General features: G+C 39.0%; 1 protein-coding gene across 2 annotated transcripts in view; it reads left to right on the top strand.

The window, feature by feature from the left end:
* The window catches only part of COL6A5 (collagen type VI alpha 5 chain), a 163,937-nt gene that overhangs the window by 124,267 nt on the left and 18,692 nt on the right, over positions 1–20,978 (top strand). Inside the window, exon 38 of one of the 2 annotated variants that reach the window (XM_018052932.1) lies at positions 20,249–20,938. The exons of the other annotated variant lie outside the window; for it this stretch is intronic. Within the exon in view, the coding sequence (XP_017908421.1) occupies positions 20,249–20,938 (690 nt within the window). The remainder of the gene's footprint in view (positions 1–20,248; positions 20,939–20,978) is intronic. 2 annotated transcript variants of the gene reach the window in all.

Genomic DNA, 20,978 nt, shown 5'->3' with positions numbered 1-20,978 from the left:
CTGTTAGCCTTATGGGGATCCCCTTCTATGTTATTTGTTGCTTTTCCCTTGCTGCTTTTCAGTATTTTTTCTTTGTGTTTAATTTTCATTAACATGATTATTATGTGTCTTGGTGTGTTTCCTGTCTGGGACTCTCTAGGAGTCTAGACTTGGGTGGCTGTTTCCTTTCCCACGTTAGGAAAGTTTTTGACTATAATCTCAAATATTTTCACATACCCTTTCTTTTTCTCTTCTTCTGAGACGCCTATATCTCGAATGTTGGTGTGCTTAGTGTTGTCCCATAGGTCTCTGAGACTGTCCTCATTTCTTTTCATTTTTTTCTTTATTCTACTCTGTTTCAGTTATCTCCAGCATTCTATCTTCCAGCTCACTTATCCATTCTTTTGTCTCAGTTATTTTGCTATTGGTTCCCTCTAGTGCATTTTTTTTTTAATCTCAGTTGTTCATTGCTGATTGTCTATTCTTTATTTCTTCTAGGTCTTTGTTAAACATTTCGTGTATCTCCTCAATCTGTGCCTCCATTCTGTTTATCTGTGCCTGCATTTTATTTTCAAGGTTTTGGATCATCTTTGCTATCATTACTCTGAATTCTTTTTCAGGTGGACTGCCTATTTCCTCTTCATTTGTTTGGTCTTGTGGGTTTTTACCATGCTTCCTCATTTGCTGCATGTTTCTCTGTCTTTCCTTCTGTTTGATTTACTGTGCCAGGGGTCTCCTTTCTGCAAGTTGCAAGGTTGTAGTTCCTCTTATTTGTTGAGCCTGCCCACCAGGAATGGAGCTGAACCAGTGCCTTATGAACGTTTCCTGGCTGGGGTGACTTGTCCCTATGTTCTAGTGGTTAGAGTTGCGATAAAACTAAAAAGTACTGTAAAAACAGAAAAAAAAAGAAATAATTTTATTTAGAAATAAAATGTTTTAAAAAGGAAAAATTGCATCAAAAAATAAAAATTTAAGGATTAGTAAAGAAAGAGCAATGTTAGAATAATACAAAAGATGAAAAAGAAAATATATGTGGAGAAAGTGGTAGTAAGAAAAATGTCCTCCTGAGTCCTCCAATGTTCTCTCCACACAGTGAGCTCCAGCCAATCTGCTTAATCAGGAAGTCCTCCAGTTTTCTAGGCAGGTCTCTAGACCTGCTGTGTGGTCAGCTCAGACTCAGACTTGGCCTTACTCCAGTTTGTACTTGCTCCCAAACCCCACAATTGTCCCCAAAGTTCACAGTCTCAGGCTCATTGCAGGGATTTAATCCTATGCATCTGTGGCTGCTTGAACAAATCCCCTTTCTTTCCTTTGCTCACACGGCTGCTGGTGCCCCTCTTTGGTTTGGGGCCTGCCTCTGCTTGTAGGCCACCGTTCAGTGTCTGTTCCCCTCCCAGACCAAAGAGGGTCCAAGTAGCAGTTTACTAGGGCTCACTTGCTCAGTCAGGCCAGGGAGGGGGGCGGTGTGAAAGCCGTAACTGGGGTGTTTGGGGAGCGCCTTCTGCAGCCGAGGCCTGTGGGAAGTTGCTCCAGTCTGAGGTGGGTCATGTGCTCTCCCAAGGGAGCTGGCCCTGAGTCATGTGTCCCTTAACAGAGGCCAATTACATAGGCTTCTAGGAAGGTGTGGGCAGTAGCTGTGCCCAGTCAGGGCTTGGTGACAGCTGATACCTCTGGGGTTGGGGCTGCAGTGGCAATGTTTTGCCTCCTGCCTCAGGCACTCGCCCTGGCTCTGGCAGCGGCCAGTTGGCTTGCATTCCCCTCTCTGGATCATAGACTGCACTCACATCTAGTTTGCCTCTGATGCTCTTGCTGGCTTTGGCAGCAGCTGGGCATATCTACTCCTGCGGCTGCGCAGTTCACAGCTGTGGCCTGGGTTCACAAAGGTGAGTTCCTGAGATCTGAAAGCATGGGGAGTTAGAGATCTCTCTGGGAGTCCCAGGCTTTTCCCGGGACTCCCTCCCCTCTGTTGTACCAGGCCCTTCAGAGTATCTTCACAGCATTCAACCCCGGTCCTCTCCCTGGGGTGGCACCCTCAGCACCCAGCCCCCATTCACCTCAGTGGGTGTGCAAACTGTTTCTCTGCTGGGAAGTGCTGGTCAGCAATGATCTCTGCAGTGAATTCTCTGTTTCGCCTTCTGAGCATCTGTTGCTGCTGAGTTCCCCTCGAAGGTCCTGAAGCTCCCCTGCCCATCCCTGCCTGTGAGGGAGTTTCTGAGTGTGCAGAGACACTTCCTGCTTCATGTCCCGCTCCCTGGGGTGCAGGTCCCTGTTCCGAAATCCTTTGTCCCTTTTCTTTATCTTTTGCCCTACCTCATTCTGAGGAGACTGGCTTGCCTTTTTGGAAGTCTGGAGTAATGTGCTATTGTTCCTGAAGGTGTTCTGTAGGAATTGTTCCACAGAGATGTATTTTTGATTTTGTGGGGAGGAAGGTGATGGCTCCATCTTACTCCTCCACCATATCGAAAGCTGCCACCTGCCCCCAAATGCTAACTTTTAACAATGCAAGCTGTGTTGTCTGGCAAGGACATTGTCTGCATTTACAAATAAGGAAATATATACAGTTGCTAAATTTGAGGAGTATCATGTCATCATTGGGAAAGTTATTTTTAATTTTAGTGGTACAACTCAAGTTCTAGATTTTAATTTAATTTTTTAAAATTCCTGCTTATAGCTCATTTAGAGGACATAGACCAGAATAAATTGGCTTTATAAACTGCTTATAAACGCATCCAGAAGTCAGAGCGCAAAATAACACCATTAAAACCATGGTGCTACTGTATACAATAGCCAAGACATGGAAGCAACCTAAATGTCCATAGACAGATGAACAGGTAAAAAAGATGTGGTATATGTGTGATGTGTATATATAGACACACAGTATGTATATATAAACATTATATATATAATACACATACATTACATATATGCACATGCATTACATATGTATATACACATTATATATATACACACATATATGTATACACACATTATATATAGAGAGATAGACATTATACATATACTATATGCATACACATTATATATATAGACACATATATATATAATATAATGTTAGCTATAAAAAAAGAATGAAATAATGCCATTCACAGCAAGAAGGATGGACCTAGAGATGATAATACTTAGTAAAGTAAGCCAGACAAAGACAAATATATCACTTACATGTGGAGTCTAAAATATGAGACAGATGAACTTATTCATGAAACAAACAGACTCACAGACAGACAACAAACATGGTTACCAAAGGGGGAGGGATGAATAAGGAGTTTGGAATTAAAATATACACATATATATATAGTATAAATTTATACATAAATAGATAAATATCAAGGATCTACTGTATAGCACAGGGAACTACATTCAACACCTTGTAATAATCCATGATAATTATGTATAACTGCAGTCAACACCTTATAATAATCCACGACGGTTATGTATAACTGAATCACTTTGCTGTACACCTGAAGCTAACACAACATTGTAAATCAACTGCATTTCAGTGATAATTAAAGGATATCTAGTGACAGATCCAGGAGGTTAGGGTGTAAATGACCCCTAAGGCTTGCATCACTTTTCTCAGTGTGCTAGTGCCTCTCTGCAGATTGTGGTTTCAGAGTGTGACGTGGACGGCAAGAGTGAATCCTGTGGGCAAAGTGCCACCTAGAAAAGTCACAGCCAAGAGGGTATTTATTCTGTCTTCTGGGAAAAAGATGAAATTTATTTTAGGACCATGTCTCCTACTTGTTCAGGCAAACGGGGGAGAGAGGAATTCATTCAACAAAACAAGGGATTTAAAAATATGTCTCAATTTCCCTTTGGCATAAAACAAATGACACACAGTCAGAGACACACATGTGCTCCATCCTGTAGCTTCACTAGTGACCTCACCAGAAAGGCCTGGGGTGACAGTATTAAATGGAGAGGCATGTAAATCATCACAACTTCTCCCCAGTTAAGTATGTGTAAACACAACAGAATGGGCTTGAATGCATGTCCCTTGTGTTCCACTAATACCAAGTGGCTTTGCATTTTGGGGAAATTCTGGCTTGCAGAATACAGTATCATAGGTAGGATTTTCAAATGTCTGAGACTTCTATTTTTTTTCCCCCCTCTAAATATTATATTTATAGAGTAACTAGGATATGCTTGGCACTGTGAAAATTTTATTTAATTTTCTCAAAAAACATAAGGTTATAATTTATTATTATGAAAGTGAAAAAAGTGAAGGCACTCAGTCGTGTCCAACTCTTTGCAACTTTATGGGCTGTAGCCTACCAGGCTTCTCTGTCCATGGGATTTTTCACGCAAGAATACTGGAGTGGGTTGCCATTTCTTTCTCCAGGAGATCTTCCCGACCCAGGGATTGAACCCGGGTCTCTCACGTTGTAGGCTATATATTTTTAAAGAATGAAACGGAGGCATGGAAGAGACTCAGGGTCACAGAGCTAAAAAAAAATGGATTAAATGAGCCTCAAACTCCAAAGATTCAGCTCATACCCATTGCTCCATAAGGCCTAGGGAAGAAAACATTGAAAATTTATTTAGTTGCCTAGTTTTGAAAGAAAACTTTCTTTAGTAGTTTCTATCAGAAAGAATAGCATTGACAAAGACCCTGGTTCCTTAAACCAGGTCCTGGGGCCTTTGGCTAGGTGGTTAATGTGTTCCTTAATGTTTTTGCTCCACACTCAAATCTGATAACCAGGTCTTCTAAAGGAGTTAAACAAAGCTGGGTGCAAATCCCGCCTCTCCCACTGATAGACTATCACTTCTTGGCCAAGTCACTTGCTCCCTCCAAGCCTCAGCTTGCTCGTCTGTAAAACGGGCATGATGATAATTTCACCCTCACAGTGCTATGTGGAATATTAAATGAGAGGAGATAGGCATGGAGCTGAGCACAAACTCTGAAGCTCATTCAACACTCCAAAAATGGAAGAATTGAAATTGAAAGCATTGCCAGTCTCATGGGAAGCCTTACAAAAAAAAGATGAAGTTGAAATATGTCTTTTGTAGTCCATGTGAACAGAAAAATACATATACAGCAGCTGCATTGTCTATGTGGCTTGCCTGTTGGAGAACACATGACTGATTCTGGCCACTGGACAAATCCAAGGCAGATCACAAGATAACTTGTGCATATCTTGACATTTCCCACAACCATGAAAGGCATCATAGCTCCACAGCATCGCAATCCCCGTCCAGATGGTCCAGCCCTGTAGATGCTCCTTTCTCCCTAAATTCCCTTTCCATCTCCACTTCTCCTGAAAGGTGCTGGACCACACTCAGCCCTGTGGATGGAAAATTAGGCTAATCTCTGGGGGCGCTTCCCTGGAAATCCAGCTGGGTCCCTCATTCCTCTCAAGCCATATCAAGTGAGTCAGCCCTTCCTCCTCTTCCATTCCAAGGAATTTATCCACAGAGTTGGAGATGAGTATTTGGCTTGGTGACATTACCAGAAAATACACAGCATTGCTCTGAGTGATAGGTATTCCTTATCCACACTTCTACCAGACTTCGCTATTATTGAAAAAAAAAAAGTTTTTTAAAGGCCCAATCTTTCCAAGTAAGATACTTTAGACTCAGAATAATTGTAAGTGATTATTTAGTGTTGGGCTAAATTTTAGAGTTTAGCACTTAGCTTCTTTTATTCTCATTTTAATCCTTTAAATAGGTAGATAACCTATTTTTAGAGATTTTAGAAGTGAAATACGTCTCTACATATCCCCATTTATTTGCCATGAAGTGATGGGACCAGATGCCATGATCTTATTTTTCTGAATGTTTAGCTTTAAGACAATTTTTTCACTCTCCTCTTTCACTTTCATCAAGAGGCTCTTTAGTTCTTCTTTGTTTTCTGCCTTGAGGGTGGTGTCATCTGCATATCTGAGTTTATTGGTGTTTCTCCCGGCAATCTTGATTCCAGCTTGTGCTTCATCCAGCTCAGCATTTCTCATGAAATATTTCCATGTATTATATATATAATACATTCATCAGTTGATGGATACTTAAGTTGCTTCCATAAATTAGCTATTATAAGTATTGCTGCTATGAACATCAGAGAGCATGTATTTTTTTGAACTATTGTCTTTACTTTCCTCAGATACATACTCAGAAGTATGGATCACATGATGGTTCTGTTTCTGTTTTTTTTTTGCTAGAAGCTCCATGCTCTTCCATACTGACTGTGCCAATTTATATTCTCACCAACCATGTAGGAGAGTTCTCTTTTCTTCACGTCTTTACCAGCATTTGTTATTTGTGGACTTTTTTAAAAGGCATTTTTACTTTATTTATTTATTTTTGACACCAAAAGCATTTTGTATTGGGATATAGCCAATTAACAATGTTGTGATAGTTTTAGGTGAACAATGAAGGGACTCAGTCATACATATATGTGTATCCATTCTCCTCCAAACCCACTTCCCATCCAGGCTGGCACATGACATTGAGCAGAGTTCCATTTGCTATACAATAGATTTTTTTGGTTATCCATTTTAAATATCACAGTGTATACATGACGTTCCCGAAGTCTTCAACTATCCCTTCCCCCTGGCAAACATGAGATCATTTTCTAAGTCTGTGAGTCTCTGTCTTGTAAGTAAGCTCATTTGTATCATTTCTTTTTAGATTCCACATATAAGGGATGCGATATGAGGTTTCTGCTTCTCTGTCTGACTTACTTCGCTCAGTATAACATGCTCTCCGCCCATCCAGGTTGCTGCAGATGGCCTTGTTTCATCCCTTTTAGTGGTGGGTAATGTTCCACTGTGTCTATGCATCACGTCTTCTTTATCCATTCCTCTGTCAATGGACATTTAGGTTGTCTCCATGTCTTGGCCATCATAAACAGTGCTGCAATGAACACTGGGGTGCATGTATCTTTGGGGGCCATGCTTTCCTCTGGATATATGCCCAGGAGTGGGATTGTAGGTTCATATGGTAGTTCTATTTTTAGTTTTTTAAGGAGCCTCGCACTGTTCTCCACAGTGGCTCTACCAATTTACATTCCCACCAACAACTGCAGGAGGGTTCCCTTCTCTCCACACCATCTCTAGAATTTGCTGTTTGTGGATTTTTTTTTTTTTGATGATAACCATTCTGACCAGTATTAGGTGAAATCTCATTGTAGTTTTGATTTGCGTTTCTCAAATGACTGGCAATTTTGAACATCTTTTCATATGCCTATCGGCAATCTGTATGCCCTTTATAGAGAAATGTCTCTTCAGGTCTTCTGCCCATTTTTTGAGTGGCTTCTTTGTTTTAATGCTATTAAGTGTCATAAGCTGTTTGTAAACTTTGGAGACTAATCACTTATCAGTCACGTCATTTGCAAATATTTTCTCCCAATCTGTGAGTTTTCTTTTCATTTTGTTTATTGTCTCCTTACGCAAAAGCTTTTGAGTTTCAGTGGGTTCCATTTGTTTATTTTTGCTTTTATTTCCATTATTCTGGGAGATAGATATAAAAAGATGATGCTGTGGTTTGTGTCAGAGAGTGGTCTGCCTATATTTTCCTCTAAGAGTTTGTTATTTGTGGACTTTTTGATGATGGCCATTCTGACAGGTGTGAAGTGATATCTCACTGTGGTTTTGATCTATGTTTCTCTGATGATTAGCAATGTTGAGCATCTTCCCAGTGCCCGTTGGCCATCTGCATGTCATCTTTATACAAAGGTCTCCTTGCCTTCTGCTTATTTTTTCACTGAGTTGTTTTTTAATATCGAGTTGTATGAGCTGTTTATATGTTGTGAATATTAACCCTTTATCATTTATACCATTTGTAAATACTTTCTCCTATTCAGTAGGTTGTCTTTTTGCTTTGTCAGTGGTTCCCTTTGCTGTACCAAAGCTTTTCATTTTAATTATGTCCCATTTCTTTATTTTTGCTTTCTTCTTTCTTTGCCTTAGGAGCCAGATCCAAAAATTATTTCTACAACTTATGTCAAAGAGTACATAGCCTATGTTCTCTTACAGGAGTTTTGTGGTTTCTGGCCTTACAGTTGAGTCGTTATCCAATTTTGACTTTATTTTTGTATACGGTGTGAGGAAATGTTCTGATTTCATTGTTTTTGCATGTAGCTGTCCAGTTTTCCCAGCACCACTCATTGAAGAGATTATCTTTTCTCTACTGTGCATTCATTCTTGCCTCTTTTGTCATAGATAGGTTAACTGACCACAAGTGTGTGGACTTATTTATGGGCTCTCTATTCTGCTTCATTGATCTATATGACTGTCTTTGTGCCAGTACCTTGCTGTTTTGATTACTGTAACTTTGTAGTATAGTCTGAAGTCTGTGAGCATGGTATCTCCAGCTTTGTTCTTTTTCTAGATTTCTTTGGCAATTCAGGGTCTTTTGTGGTTTGATATGAATTTTAGGACTATTCTAGTTCTGTGATAAATGATTTTTAGACATAGGTAGCTGGAGATTCATTAAACATAGATAGAGATAGAGTTTCATTAAATCCATAGATTGCTTTGGATAGTACAGACATTTTAACAATATTAATTCTTCTAATTCATGAACATGAGATATTTTCCATTTATTTGTATCATCTTTAATTTCCTTCATTTATCAATGTTTTATAGTTTTCAGGAGATAGATCTTTAACTTCCTTGGTTAAGTTTGCTTCTAGGTATTTTATTCTTTTTGATGTGATTTTAAACAGATTGTTTTCTTGTTTTCTCTTTCTGATAGTTCATTATTAGTGCATAGAAAAACAACAGATTTCTGTATATTAGTCTTGCATCATACAATTTCACTGAATTCATTTATCCTAATAGTTTTGGTAGAGAGTTTTCTATATATAGTATCATGTCATCTGCAAATTATGACATTTCTACTTCTTCCCTTCCCATTTGTATTCCTTTTATTTCTTATTCTTATTCTTGAGATTTCTCTCACCGGGACTTTCTCTACTATGTCAAATAGAAGTGTCAAGAGTGGGCATCACTGTCTTGTTCCTGGGGATTTAAAATAAAACCTTTCAGCTTTTCAACCTTTCATATGACGTTAGCTGTGGGTTTGTCACAAATGGGACCAACTTATGAAAAACATATCTTTTATTATGTAGAGATATGTTTCCTCCATATCCACATTTTTGTTTTGTTTTTAATTTATCTTTGCTAATTGAAGTCTAGAGATTTACAGTGTTGTATTAATTTCAGGTGTACATCAAACTCATTCAGTTATATGTGTGTACGTGTTTTTTTTAGGATTGTTTTCCCATATAGGTTATTACAGAATATTGAGATAGTAACCTGGGCTGTGAAGTTGTTATCATGGTTGTATGTTGAATTTTGTCAAATGCTTTTTCTGCATCTGCTGAGGTGATCATGTGGTTTTTATCGTTCCCTTTGTTAATGTGGTGTGTCATACTGATTAATTTGTGGATATTGAGCCCTTCTTGCCTCCCTAGAATAAATCCCACTTGATCATAGTGTCTGAGCCTTTTTGTGTATTATTGAATTAAGTTTGCTAATATTTTATTGAGGGTTTTGCATCTATATTCATCAGGGATATTGGCCTATAAGTTTCTTTTTTGTTGTGTCTTTGTCTGGTTTTGGTGTGAGCATAATGGTGGTCTTGTGGAATGGATTTGAGAGTGTACCCTTCTCCTCAATTTTCTGGAATAGTTGGAGAAGGATAGGTATTAGTACTTCTTTGTATGTTTGGTAGTATTCCCCCAAGAGGCTGATCAGTCCTGGGCTTTTGTTTGCTGGGAGTGTTTTTTAATTACTAATTCAGTTTTACTGCTAGTGACCAGTCCATTCAGACTGTGTATTTCTCCCTGATTCAGTACTGAAAAATTGCATGGTTCTAGAAACTTATCTATTTCTTCTAGGTTGTCTATTTTATGGACATGTAAATGATTTAAAAAAAATTCATTGGAGTATAATTAATTTACAATGTATGTTACCTTCTGCTATACAGCAAAGTGAATTAGTTATTCATCTACATATATCTGGCTTCCCAGATAGTGCTAGTGGTAAAGAACAGGAGACATAAGAGACATGGTCTTGATTCCTGAGTCAGGAATGTCGCCTGGAGAAGGAAATGGCAACCCACTCCAGTATTCCTGCTGTGAAAATCCAATGGACAGAGGATCCTGGCCAGCCACAGTCTAGGGGGTCCAAAGAGCCAGACACAACTGAAGCAACGCAGTGTGCACACATCACACACATAGATATATCCACTCTTTTCAGACACTTTTCCCTTATCGGTCATTATAGAGCATTGAATAGAGTTCCTTGTGCTATGCAGCATGTCCTTACTAGTTACCTGTTTAATAAACAGTAGTGTGTATGACATGGAACTGTTGATTGTGGTATCTCATGATGTTTTGTATCTCTGTGATGTCAGTTGTAACTTCTTTTTTTTCATTTCTACCTCTTCCTCTTCTACCAGAACATTCATGAAATATTTTTTCTTATGTTTTAACTAAGTATGTCAATTGGCCTTTTTTTTTTTTTTTTCAAGTCAAAGCAGAGATTCTGGTAACAGAGCAGGCAATGATTAGCCAACTCCAGGGTTGTAAGCTCAAAAGGAAAGAAATATCCATTTAACTAATATTCACAGATCCTGATACACTATTGCCAAGAGCTCTAGAAGAGGTTTTGTTGGTATTTTAGGGTTAAAGTATATTACATAGCATCTATTGCATAGACAAATATAATATCTATGCTTTGGTCTGCACTTCCAATTTTATATTGAGTAATTTGATCAAGAAATTGATATTGATAAAAAATTCCAAGAAGAATTTGAAGCTAAGTTCCTGGTGGAAGATTGGAGATCCATACATGTCAAACATACTCCTAATATGTAAAATCCTGATTTATGACTATGAATGTATTGATAAAAGTCTGGTACATCAATGACACCTACTGACCTGGGGAGTTCATCTTTCAGTGTCATAACTTTTTGCCTTTTCATACCGTTCATGGGGTTCTCAAGGCAAGAATACTGAAGTGGTTTGCCATTTGCCTTCTCCAGTGGACCACGTTTTGTCAGAACTCTTCACCATGATCCGTCCATCTTGGGTGGCCCTACATGGCATGGTTCATAATTTCATTGAGTTAGACAAGGCTGTGGTCCATGTGATCAGTTTGACTGATTTCCTGTGATTGTGGTTTTCATTCTGTCTGCCCTCTGAGGGATAGGGATAAGAGGCTTATGGAAACTTCCTGATGGGAGAGACTGACTGTGGGGGAAAGTGGGTCTTGTTCTGATGGGCAGGGCCATGCCTAGTAAATCTTTAATCCAATTTTCTGTTGATGGGCAGGGCTGTGTTCCCTCCCTGTTGTCTGACTTGAGACCAAACTATGCATAACCTCAGATATGCAGATGACACCACCATTACAGTAAAAAGCAAAGAGGAACCGAGGAGTCTCTTGATGAAAGTGAAAGATGAGAGTGAAAAAGCTGGCTTAAAATTCAACATTCAAAAAACTAAGATCGCGGCATCCAGTCCCATCACTTCATGGCAAATAGATGGGGAAACAATGGAAACAGTCAGAAACTTTTTTTTGAGGGGGGTTCCAAACTCAGTGCAGATGATGACTGCAGCCATGAAATGAAAAGGCACTTGCTTTTTGGAAGAAAAGCTATGACCAACCTAGACAACATGTTAAAAAGCAGAGATATTACTTTGCCAACAAAGGTCCACCTAGTCAAAGCTATGGTTTTTCTGGTAGTCATGTACGGATGTGAGAGTTGGGCTATAAAGAAAGCTGAACACTGAAGAATTGATGCTTTTGAACCATGGTGTTGGAGAAGACTCTTGAGAGTCCCTTGGACTGCAAGGACATCCAACCAGTCCATCCTAAAGGAAATCAATCCTGAATGTTCATTGAAAGGACTGATGCTGAAGCTGAAATTCCAACACTTGGCCACCTGAAGTGAAGAACTGACTCATTTGAAAAGACCCTGATTCTGGGAAAGATTGAAGGCGGGAGGAGAGGGGACAACAGAGGATGAGATGGTTGGATGGCATCACCGACTCAGTGGACATGTATTTGAGCAAGTTCTGGGAGTTGGTGATGAACAGGGAAGCCTGGTGTGCTACAGTCCATGGGGTCACAAAGAGTCAGACATGACTGAGCAACTGAACTGAACTGACATCAGTGACAGTTTTCATAGGAATATCTCAAACAAGATGATCAGTTCTTATCTGTTAGAATGCCCAAGATGAAGTAACAGGAACTGGATTTACCTACCGATTCAAATAACAAAAAGGAATACATATGTTTATCAGTTCATTTTATATACATATATATGAAATGAAACAACAATTGTCGGGACACTGGACATCAGGAATAAAAGACAGTGATCCCTGCAAGATGAGAAGCAAATGAGATGGTCCCTACAATTGCTCCAGTTTACTGCCAAGGGTTTCCAGGCCATGGTACAGGAAAGGGAGTTCAGGTGGAGCCCAGTGTACTCCTTGAGATGAGCAGACAAAGCTGAGAGCCTGGGGAGACCAAAGGATGAGAGGTAAAAGGACAGAGTACCAGAGAGGCATGAGCTGTGCAGAGAAACACAGAGCTCTGCAGAGGATGCCTCTTTGTTATTCATCAGAGTGCTGATAGCACAGGAAATGTGAGGAAATGACCCAACTGGGGAACATCCATCTAGAAAGGATTAGAGGATAATTTCCATTGCTCACAGGGTCAAGGATAGTGCCTTTTACCTTTAGAGAGATGGGAAAAACTCATAATTTATAAAGCACTAGGGAGAAACTTCAGAAAGGTCTTATTTCAGTAGTAGGAAATAATTAGCCTTAAATTAAGTACCACTCTGGACATACTAAACAAATCATAACGCCAATGCCCCAAAGGATCAAACTGTTTCCAAGTAGCTTCACTGCCTCCCCAAACAAAGTATATGAACATTTATAGGAATGCAAAAGTATCCCATATCCAAAAAAAGCAAATTTCATAATGTCTGGCATAAAAAGCAGAAAAAACATATAATCAAAGCACAATCACTCAAAACCAAATCAGAACTAACAAAGATGTTAAAAATTAGCAAATATACTAAAAGTTATTATAACTAAATTCTATATATTAAAAAGTTAAGTAGAAACATAGAAAAGGTAAAAAAAAAATTTAAATACATTTGTAGAGATGAAAGCGACAGTGTGTAGGATGAACAATATACTGGATGGGATTAATAAGAAATTAGATTTGATAGAAGAGAAAACTAGTGGCCTTGAATATGTAGCAATATAAATTATTCAAAATAAAACTCAAAGACAAAAATGATTTAAAAAAATGAGAAGACCCTCAGTGGGTTTCAATACCCTCTCTCAATAAGTGGCCAAGACATGGACAGAAAATCAGCAGGAAGAATATCATAGGCTTGAAGAACACCATCAATTAATTTGACCTAATTTATATTAACAGAACACTGCACACAGTAATAACAAATGCAAATCCTTTTCTTTTTAAGGATAAAAATTTTGTGGAATTTTTTAAAAATTAATTTTTGTTGAAGTATAGTTGCTTTACTCACTGCTCTGTGCTGACCTAAATGGAAAGGAAATCCAAAAGAAAGAGAAGATATATGTATATATATATATAGCTGATTCACTTTGCTGTGCAGCAGAAACTAACACAACTATAAAGCAACTATTTTCCAATAAAACTTAATTATAAAAAATTCCAGAAATACACATTGTTTTCAAGTACGTATGAAACATTTACCAAGATAGACCACATTGTGTATCATAAAAACATTCTCAAAACTTTAAAGGACTCAAGTCATTCCAAGTATATTCTCTGACCTAAGCAGAATTAAATTGAAATCAGTTCAGTAGCTCAGTCATGTCTGACTCTTTGCAACCCCATGAATTGCAGCATGCCAGGCCTCCCTGTTCATCACCAACTCCCGGAGTTCACTCAGACTCACATCCATCAAGTCAGTGATGCCATCCAGCCAACTCATCCTCGGTTGTCCCCTTCTCCTCCTGCCCCTAATCCCTCCCAGCATCAGAGTCTTTTCCAATGAGTCAACTCTTCGCGTGAGGTGCCCAAAGTACTGGAGCTTCAGCTTTAGCATCATTCCTTCCAAAGAAATCCCAGGGTTGATCTCCTTCAGAACGCACTGGTTGGATCTCCTTGCAGTCCAAGGGACTCTCAAGAGTCTTCTCCAACACCACAGTTCAAAAGCATCAATTCTTCAGCTCTCAGCCTTCTTCACAGTCCAACTCTCACATCCATACATGACCACAGGATAAACCATAGCCTTGACTAGATGGACCTTAGTTGGCAAAGTAATGTCTCTGCTTTTGAATATAATATCTAGGTTGGTCATAACTTTTCTTCCAAGGAGTAAGCATCTTTTAATTTCATGGCTGCAATCACCATCTGCAGTGATCTTGGAGCCCCCCAAAATAAAGTCTGACACCATTTCCACTGTTTCCCCATCTATTTCCCATGAAGTGATGGGACCAGATGCCATGATCTTCGTTTTCTGAATGTTGAGCTTTAAGCCAACTTTTTCACTCTCCATTTTCACTTTCATCAAGAGGCTTTTTAGTTCCTCTTCACTTTCTGCCATAAGGGTGGTGTCATCTGCATATCTGAGGTGTTTGATATTTCTCCTGGCAATCTTGATTCCAGCTTGTGTTTCTTCCAGTCCAGCGTTTCTCATGATGTACTCTGCATAGAAGTTAAATAAGCAGGGTGACAATAGACAGTCTTGACGTACTCCCTTTCCTATTTGGAACCAGTCTGTTGTTCCATGTCCAGTTCTAACTGTTGCTTCCTGACCTGCATACAGATTTCTCAAGAGGCAGGTCAGGTGGTCTGGTATTCCCATCTCTTTCAGAATTTTCCACAGTTTATTGTGATCCACAGAGTCAAAGGCTTTCGTATAGTCAATAAAGCAGAAATAGATGTTTTTCTGGAACTCTCTTGCTTTTTCCATGACCCAGAGGATGTTGGCAATTTGATCTCTGGTTCCTCTGCCTTTTCTAAAACCAGCTTGAACATCAGGGAGTTCACGGTTCACGTATTGCTGAAGCCTGGCTTGGAGAATTTTGAGCATTACTTTGCTAGGATGTGAGATGAGTGCAATTGTGCGGTAGTTTGAGCATTTTCTGGCATTGCCTTTCTTTGGGATTGGAATGAAAACTGACCTTTTCCAGCCCTGTGGCCACTGCTGAGTTTTCCAAACTTGCTGGCATGTTGAGTGCAGCACTTTCATAGTATCATCTTTCAGGATTTGAAACAGCTTAACTGGAATTCCATCACCTCCACTAGCTTTGTTCGTAGTGATGCTTTCTAAGACCCACTTGACTTCACATTCCAAGATGTCTGGCTCTAGATTAGTGATCACATCATCATGATTATCTGATGATTATCTCTATACAGTCAACAAAAACAAGACCAGGAGCTGACTGTGGCTCAGATCATGAACTCCTTATTACCAAATTCAGACTTAAATTGAAGAAAGTAAGGAAAACCACTAGACCATTCAGGTATGACCTAAATCAAATCCCTTTTGATTATACAGAGGAAGTGAGAAATAGATTGAAGGGCCTAGATCTGATAGATAGAGTGCCTGATGAACTATGGAATGAGGTACATGACATTGTACAGAAGACAGGGATCAAGACCATCCCCATGGAAAAGATATGCAAAAAAGCGAAATGGCTGTCTGGGGAGGCCTTACAAATAGCTGTGAAAAGAAGAGAGGCAAAAAGCAAAGGAGAAAAAGAAAGATATAAGCATCTGAATGCAGAGTTCCAAAGAATAGCAAGAAGAGATAAGAAAGCCTTCTTCAGCGATCATTGCAAAGAAATAGAGGAAAACAACAGAATGGGAAAGACTAGAGATCTCTTCAAGAAAATTAGAGATACCAAGGGAACATTTCATGCAAAGATGGGCTCAATGAAGGACAGAAATGGTCTGGACCTAACAGAAGCAGAAGATATTAAGAAGAGGTGGCAAGAATACATGGAAGAACTGTACAAAAAAGATCTTCACAACCCAGATAATCATGATGATGTGATCACTAATCTAGAGCCAGATATCTTGGAATGTGAAGTCAAGTGGGCCTTAGATAGCATCAATATGAACAAATTGAAATCAGTAACAGGGTAATCTTTAAAAAAAAATCCCAAGGTATTTGGAAACCAAGAAAGCCCTTTTAAATAACCCATGGCCAAAGAAGAAATCAAAGGGGAAATTAGCAAGTATTTTGAAAGTAATGAAAATAGAAATCACCATATATCAGAATTTGTGAGATTCCACTAAAGCAGTACTTTGGAGATCTTCAGTTCAGCTCAGTTCAGTCATTCAGTCGTGTCTGACTCTTTGCAACCCCATGAATCGCAGCATGCCAGACCTCCCTGTCCATTACCAACTCCCAGAGTTCACTCAGACTCATGTCCATTGAGTCAGTGATGCCATCCAGTCATGTCATCCTCTCTCATCCCCTTCTCCTCCTGCCCCCAATCCCTCCCAGCATCAGAGGCTTTTCCAATGAGTCAGCTCTTCACATGAGGTGGCTAAAGTACTGGAGTTTCAGCTTTAGCATCATTCCTTCCAAAGAAATCCCAGGGCTGATCTTCAGAATGGGCTGGTTGGATCTCCTTGCAGTCCAAGGGACTCTCAAGAGTCTTCTCCAACACCACAGTTCAAAAGCATCAGTTTTCGGTGCTCAGCCTTCTTCACAGTCCAGCTCTCACATCCATACATGACTACTGGAAAAACCATAGCCTTGACTGCTGCTGCTGCTGCTGCTAAGTCGCTTCAGTCGTGTTCGACTCTGCAACCCCATAAACGGCAGCCCACCAGGCTCCCCCTTCCTTGGGATTCTCCAGGCAAGAACACTGGAGTGTGTTGCCATTTCCTTCTCCAATCCATGAAGGTGAAAAGTGAAAGTGAAGTCTCTCAGTCATGTCTGACTGTTCGCGACCCCACGGACTGCAGCCTACCAGGCTCCTCCGTCCATGGGATTTTCCAGGCAAGAGTACTGGAGTGGGGTGCCATTGTCTTCTAGATGGACCTTAGTTGGAAAGGTAATGTCTCTGCTGTTGAATATGCTATCTAGGTTGGTCATAACTTTTCTTCCAAGGAGTAAGTGTCTTTTAATTGGAGATCTTGCCTAGCATTAAATGCCTATACTGGTAAAGAAGAAAGATTTCAAATCAGTGACATCAATTTTCATTTTGAGAAACCAGAAAAAGAGGAACAAGTTAAACAAGGTAAGGAGAAATAAGGAATAATAAAATTCAACAGAAGTCAATGAAATAGAAAAGAGAAAATAAACAAAATCAAAGAGTTTTTTCTTTTTTTTTTTTTTTTTCTATAAGAGCAATTAAATGGGTCAAACTCACCGGTGAAAATGAAAAAACAAATCACCAGCATCAGGAATGAGAAGAGACATATTCTAGGGATTTTAAAAGGATAGTCAGGGATCATTGTCAGCAGTTTTTGCTTATGTGTGTGTATACTCAGGTTTTCCCAATGGTGCTACTGGTAAAGAACCTGCCATCTAGTGCAGATAGGAGACAAAGCTTTCGTCCCTGGGTCAAGACGATCCCCTGGAGGAAGGCATGGATACCCACTCCAATATTCTTGCCTGGTGAACCCCATGGATATAGGAGCCTGGGCGGCTACAGTCCATAGCGTCACAAAGAGTTGAACACAACTGAAGTGACTTAGCATGCATGCTCTTGTGTGTGCTCAGCCACTCAATCATGTCCAACTCTTCTGTGACCCCAAGGACTGTAGGTTTTGACTATTAATTAGACATTTTGGGTGAAATAGACAAATTACTTGCAGTACACAAATTACCAAAGCTCACTCAGGGAAAAGTAACCTAGATATTTATTCCTAAACCTATTAATGAAAATTGAATTCATAGTTCAAAACTTTCCATAAGGAAATCTCCAGGCCAAGATGACTTCACTGATGAATTCAACAAAACATTTAAGGAAGAAATAGTATCAATTCTACACAAACTCTCCCAGAATATTAAAGAGAAAGGAACTCATTCTTTGAAGCCAAAACCACACAAAGACATTACATGAAAAGGAAACTATAGACCAACATTCCTTGTAAACATGGATGCAAAAGTTCTAAACAAAACTTTAGCAAATCAAATCCAACAATGTTAGATTAATTGTGGCAATCATGATACATGTATACTTATATCAAAACATTGAATACTTTGTTATTAATTTTTCCATTCAATTTTTAAAGTTTTTATTAAAATAGAGTTGATTCACAATGTTGTGTTGGTTTCAGGTTTACAGCAGAGTGATTCAGTTATAATACATATATTCATGTGTGTATATAGATACATTCTTTTAAAAATTCTTTTCCAGATAGGTTCTGACAAACTACTGAGTGTAGGTCCATATGTTGTATGACAGGCCCTTGTTGCATAGTCGTCTGTATATACGAATCCCAAACTCTTAATTTACCCTCCCCACATTTTCTCTTTGGTAACCATGTTCTTTTTCTGTATCTGTGAGTCTATTTCTGTTTTGTAAATAAATTCATATGTATCATATTTTAGATTCCGCATATAAGCAGTATCGTAGGATGTTTTGTCTTTCTGGGGCCGGGTTACTTCATTTTGTGTGATAATCTCTAAATGAAGTACCCATCCCTGTTGCTGCAAAGGGCATTCTTTCCTTCTTTCTTACGGCTGAGTAATATTCTATTGTGTGTATATACCACATTTTCTTTATCCGTTCATCTGTCAAGGGACACAGGTTGCTTGCAAGTCTTGGCTATTGTAAATAGTCCTGCTATGAATATTAGGGTGCATGTATCCTTTCAAATAATAGTTTATTTCAGATATATGTTCCAGAGAAGGGTTACTGGATCAAATGGTAACTCTATTTTTAGTTTTTTAAGGAACATCCATACTGTTCTCCATAATGGCTATACCAATTTATATTTTCACCAACAATTAAGATGGTTCCTTTTTCTTCACACCCTGTCCATCATTTATTATTTGTAGAGTTTTTGATGAACATTGTGCACCTTAAACACATACAAATTTTATTTATCAGAAATAATCCTATAATAGATGAAAAAGATAGTATGGAGTTGGCCCTAGGAATGCAGAAATCATTGCACATTTGAAAGTCATCTGATAACATTTGCCCTGTTAACAACATCACTCATGATATTGTTTTTCTGCATTCTATTTCAATATTAAACTTCTGTGGCATTTGTAAAGGTTAATCAATTAATTTGTGAGGTTGTCATGAGGATCAAGTTAAGTAATAGATACAAAGCCTTAATAATGGGCCAAGCACGATTGGACAGCAATACATTTTTGCCAGTTAGGAATCTACTTCTTGCTTGATTAGATTCACAAACACATCTCTTTCATAGGGAAAAAAAAAAAAAGAACATTGATCATGTCTTTCCTATATTTCTGAGCTGGCATTTCCTGTTGTGGCCTCACCAAACAGCCATTGTCCCCATGATTTTGGACATGATTTCATGACCCTTTAGAGATACTTGAAGTGCTGGCCTCCAACAAGATAAGAAGTTAGCATTAAAGTGTAAACTGAGGCACTATTTCCTTCATTGAGAAAGTCTTGCTACAATAATAATAAAATCAATGAAATAATCTGTGTGCTTAGTGAGGTAGTTGACTTACTTACATCATGGTGCAACTTACATCTCGTCACAGGCCAGTAAACTGTTTGTGGATTGGCAGTTTGACTACCAAGGTCTTAGAGTATGTCGTGTCTTACACAGAAGTTGGATTCTGAAGTCAGCATTTATACTTGCTCTCATTGCGTCATACTATGGCACATGTTTTAAACATGTATATAAGGATGTCATCAATAAATGTGACTCTGACATATTTGCTTTTCTCTTGGGGTCATTGCGTATAATGAAATCTCATGCAATATGTACTCCAAATTTTGCAGCTAAAAAATAGTTTTAGTTACAACTAAAGTAGTAAAAATAGCTGTATGTTTCTTACCTTGCTTATATGAAAATAGCAGGAGGATCAATCAGTCCTTAGACAAAGATCAGAGATGGGGTAAGTTTCTTCACATGTGACAATATCTGTTGAATGATAGTGGCTCTCCACACATTGTGTAGAGATGAACTTGGAGAATGTATCTGAGAACAAGTGCTTATATTGACTGGTAACATCTACCGTGGGTATGGGGATGATGTGTGATAATACCACATACTAAGTATTGCCATCCTTGGCTAGGAATTCCAAGTTTATCCTCCTACTAAAAACAGTGACTTGGGTTATTCTGTTGCAGGACATGAAAACCTTGGCAGAAAAGAAGAACCAGGTCTTACTTATGAAAGTAGAGATGCCTCTCTTCAAGAATATTACATGGATGTGACTTTTCTCATAGATGCTTCCAAAAGAATAGGAAGTGATGAGTTTAAGGAAGTGAAAGCTTTTATAACCTCAGTGCTTGATTATTTTCATCTGGCCCCAGATCCGCTGACCTCCACCTTAGGGGACAGAATAGCAGTCCTGACCTACTCTCCTCCAGGCTATATGCCCGACACAGAAAACTGCCCTGTCCACCTAGAATTTGATTTGGTCACTTACAACGATATGCACCAAATGAAGCGTCATCTCCAAGACTCCCTTCAGCAGCTCAATGGAGATGTTTTTATAGGCCATGCCCTCCAGTGGACACTTGACAATGTCTTTGTAGGAACTCCCAACCTGAGGAAAAACAAAGTTATCTTTGTTATATCTGCTGGTGAAACCAACCCTTTAGACAAGGAAGTCTTAAGAAATGTATCTCTGAGAGCCAAGTGTCAGGGCTACTCCATATTTGTGTTTTCTTTTGGTCCTCTACACAATGACAAGGAATTAGAAGAACTAGCCAGCCACCCACTGGATCATCACTTAGTCCAGCTTGGCCGAATCCACAAGCCAGATTTGAACTATATCATCAAATTTGTCAAGCCATTTGTTCATTCAATCAGACGTAAGTCATTAAAGTTTTCTTTTCTGTTGCTTTTGCAATA

The sequence above is a fragment of the Capra hircus genome, chromosome 1 (assembly GCF_001704415.2).
Source record: "Capra hircus breed San Clemente chromosome 1, ASM170441v1, whole genome shotgun sequence".
NCBI lineage: Eukaryota > Metazoa > Chordata > Mammalia > Artiodactyla > Bovidae > Capra > Capra hircus.
Note: the sequence above shows the minus strand (reverse complement) of the source record. Positions and strands in the feature narration are given on the sequence as shown.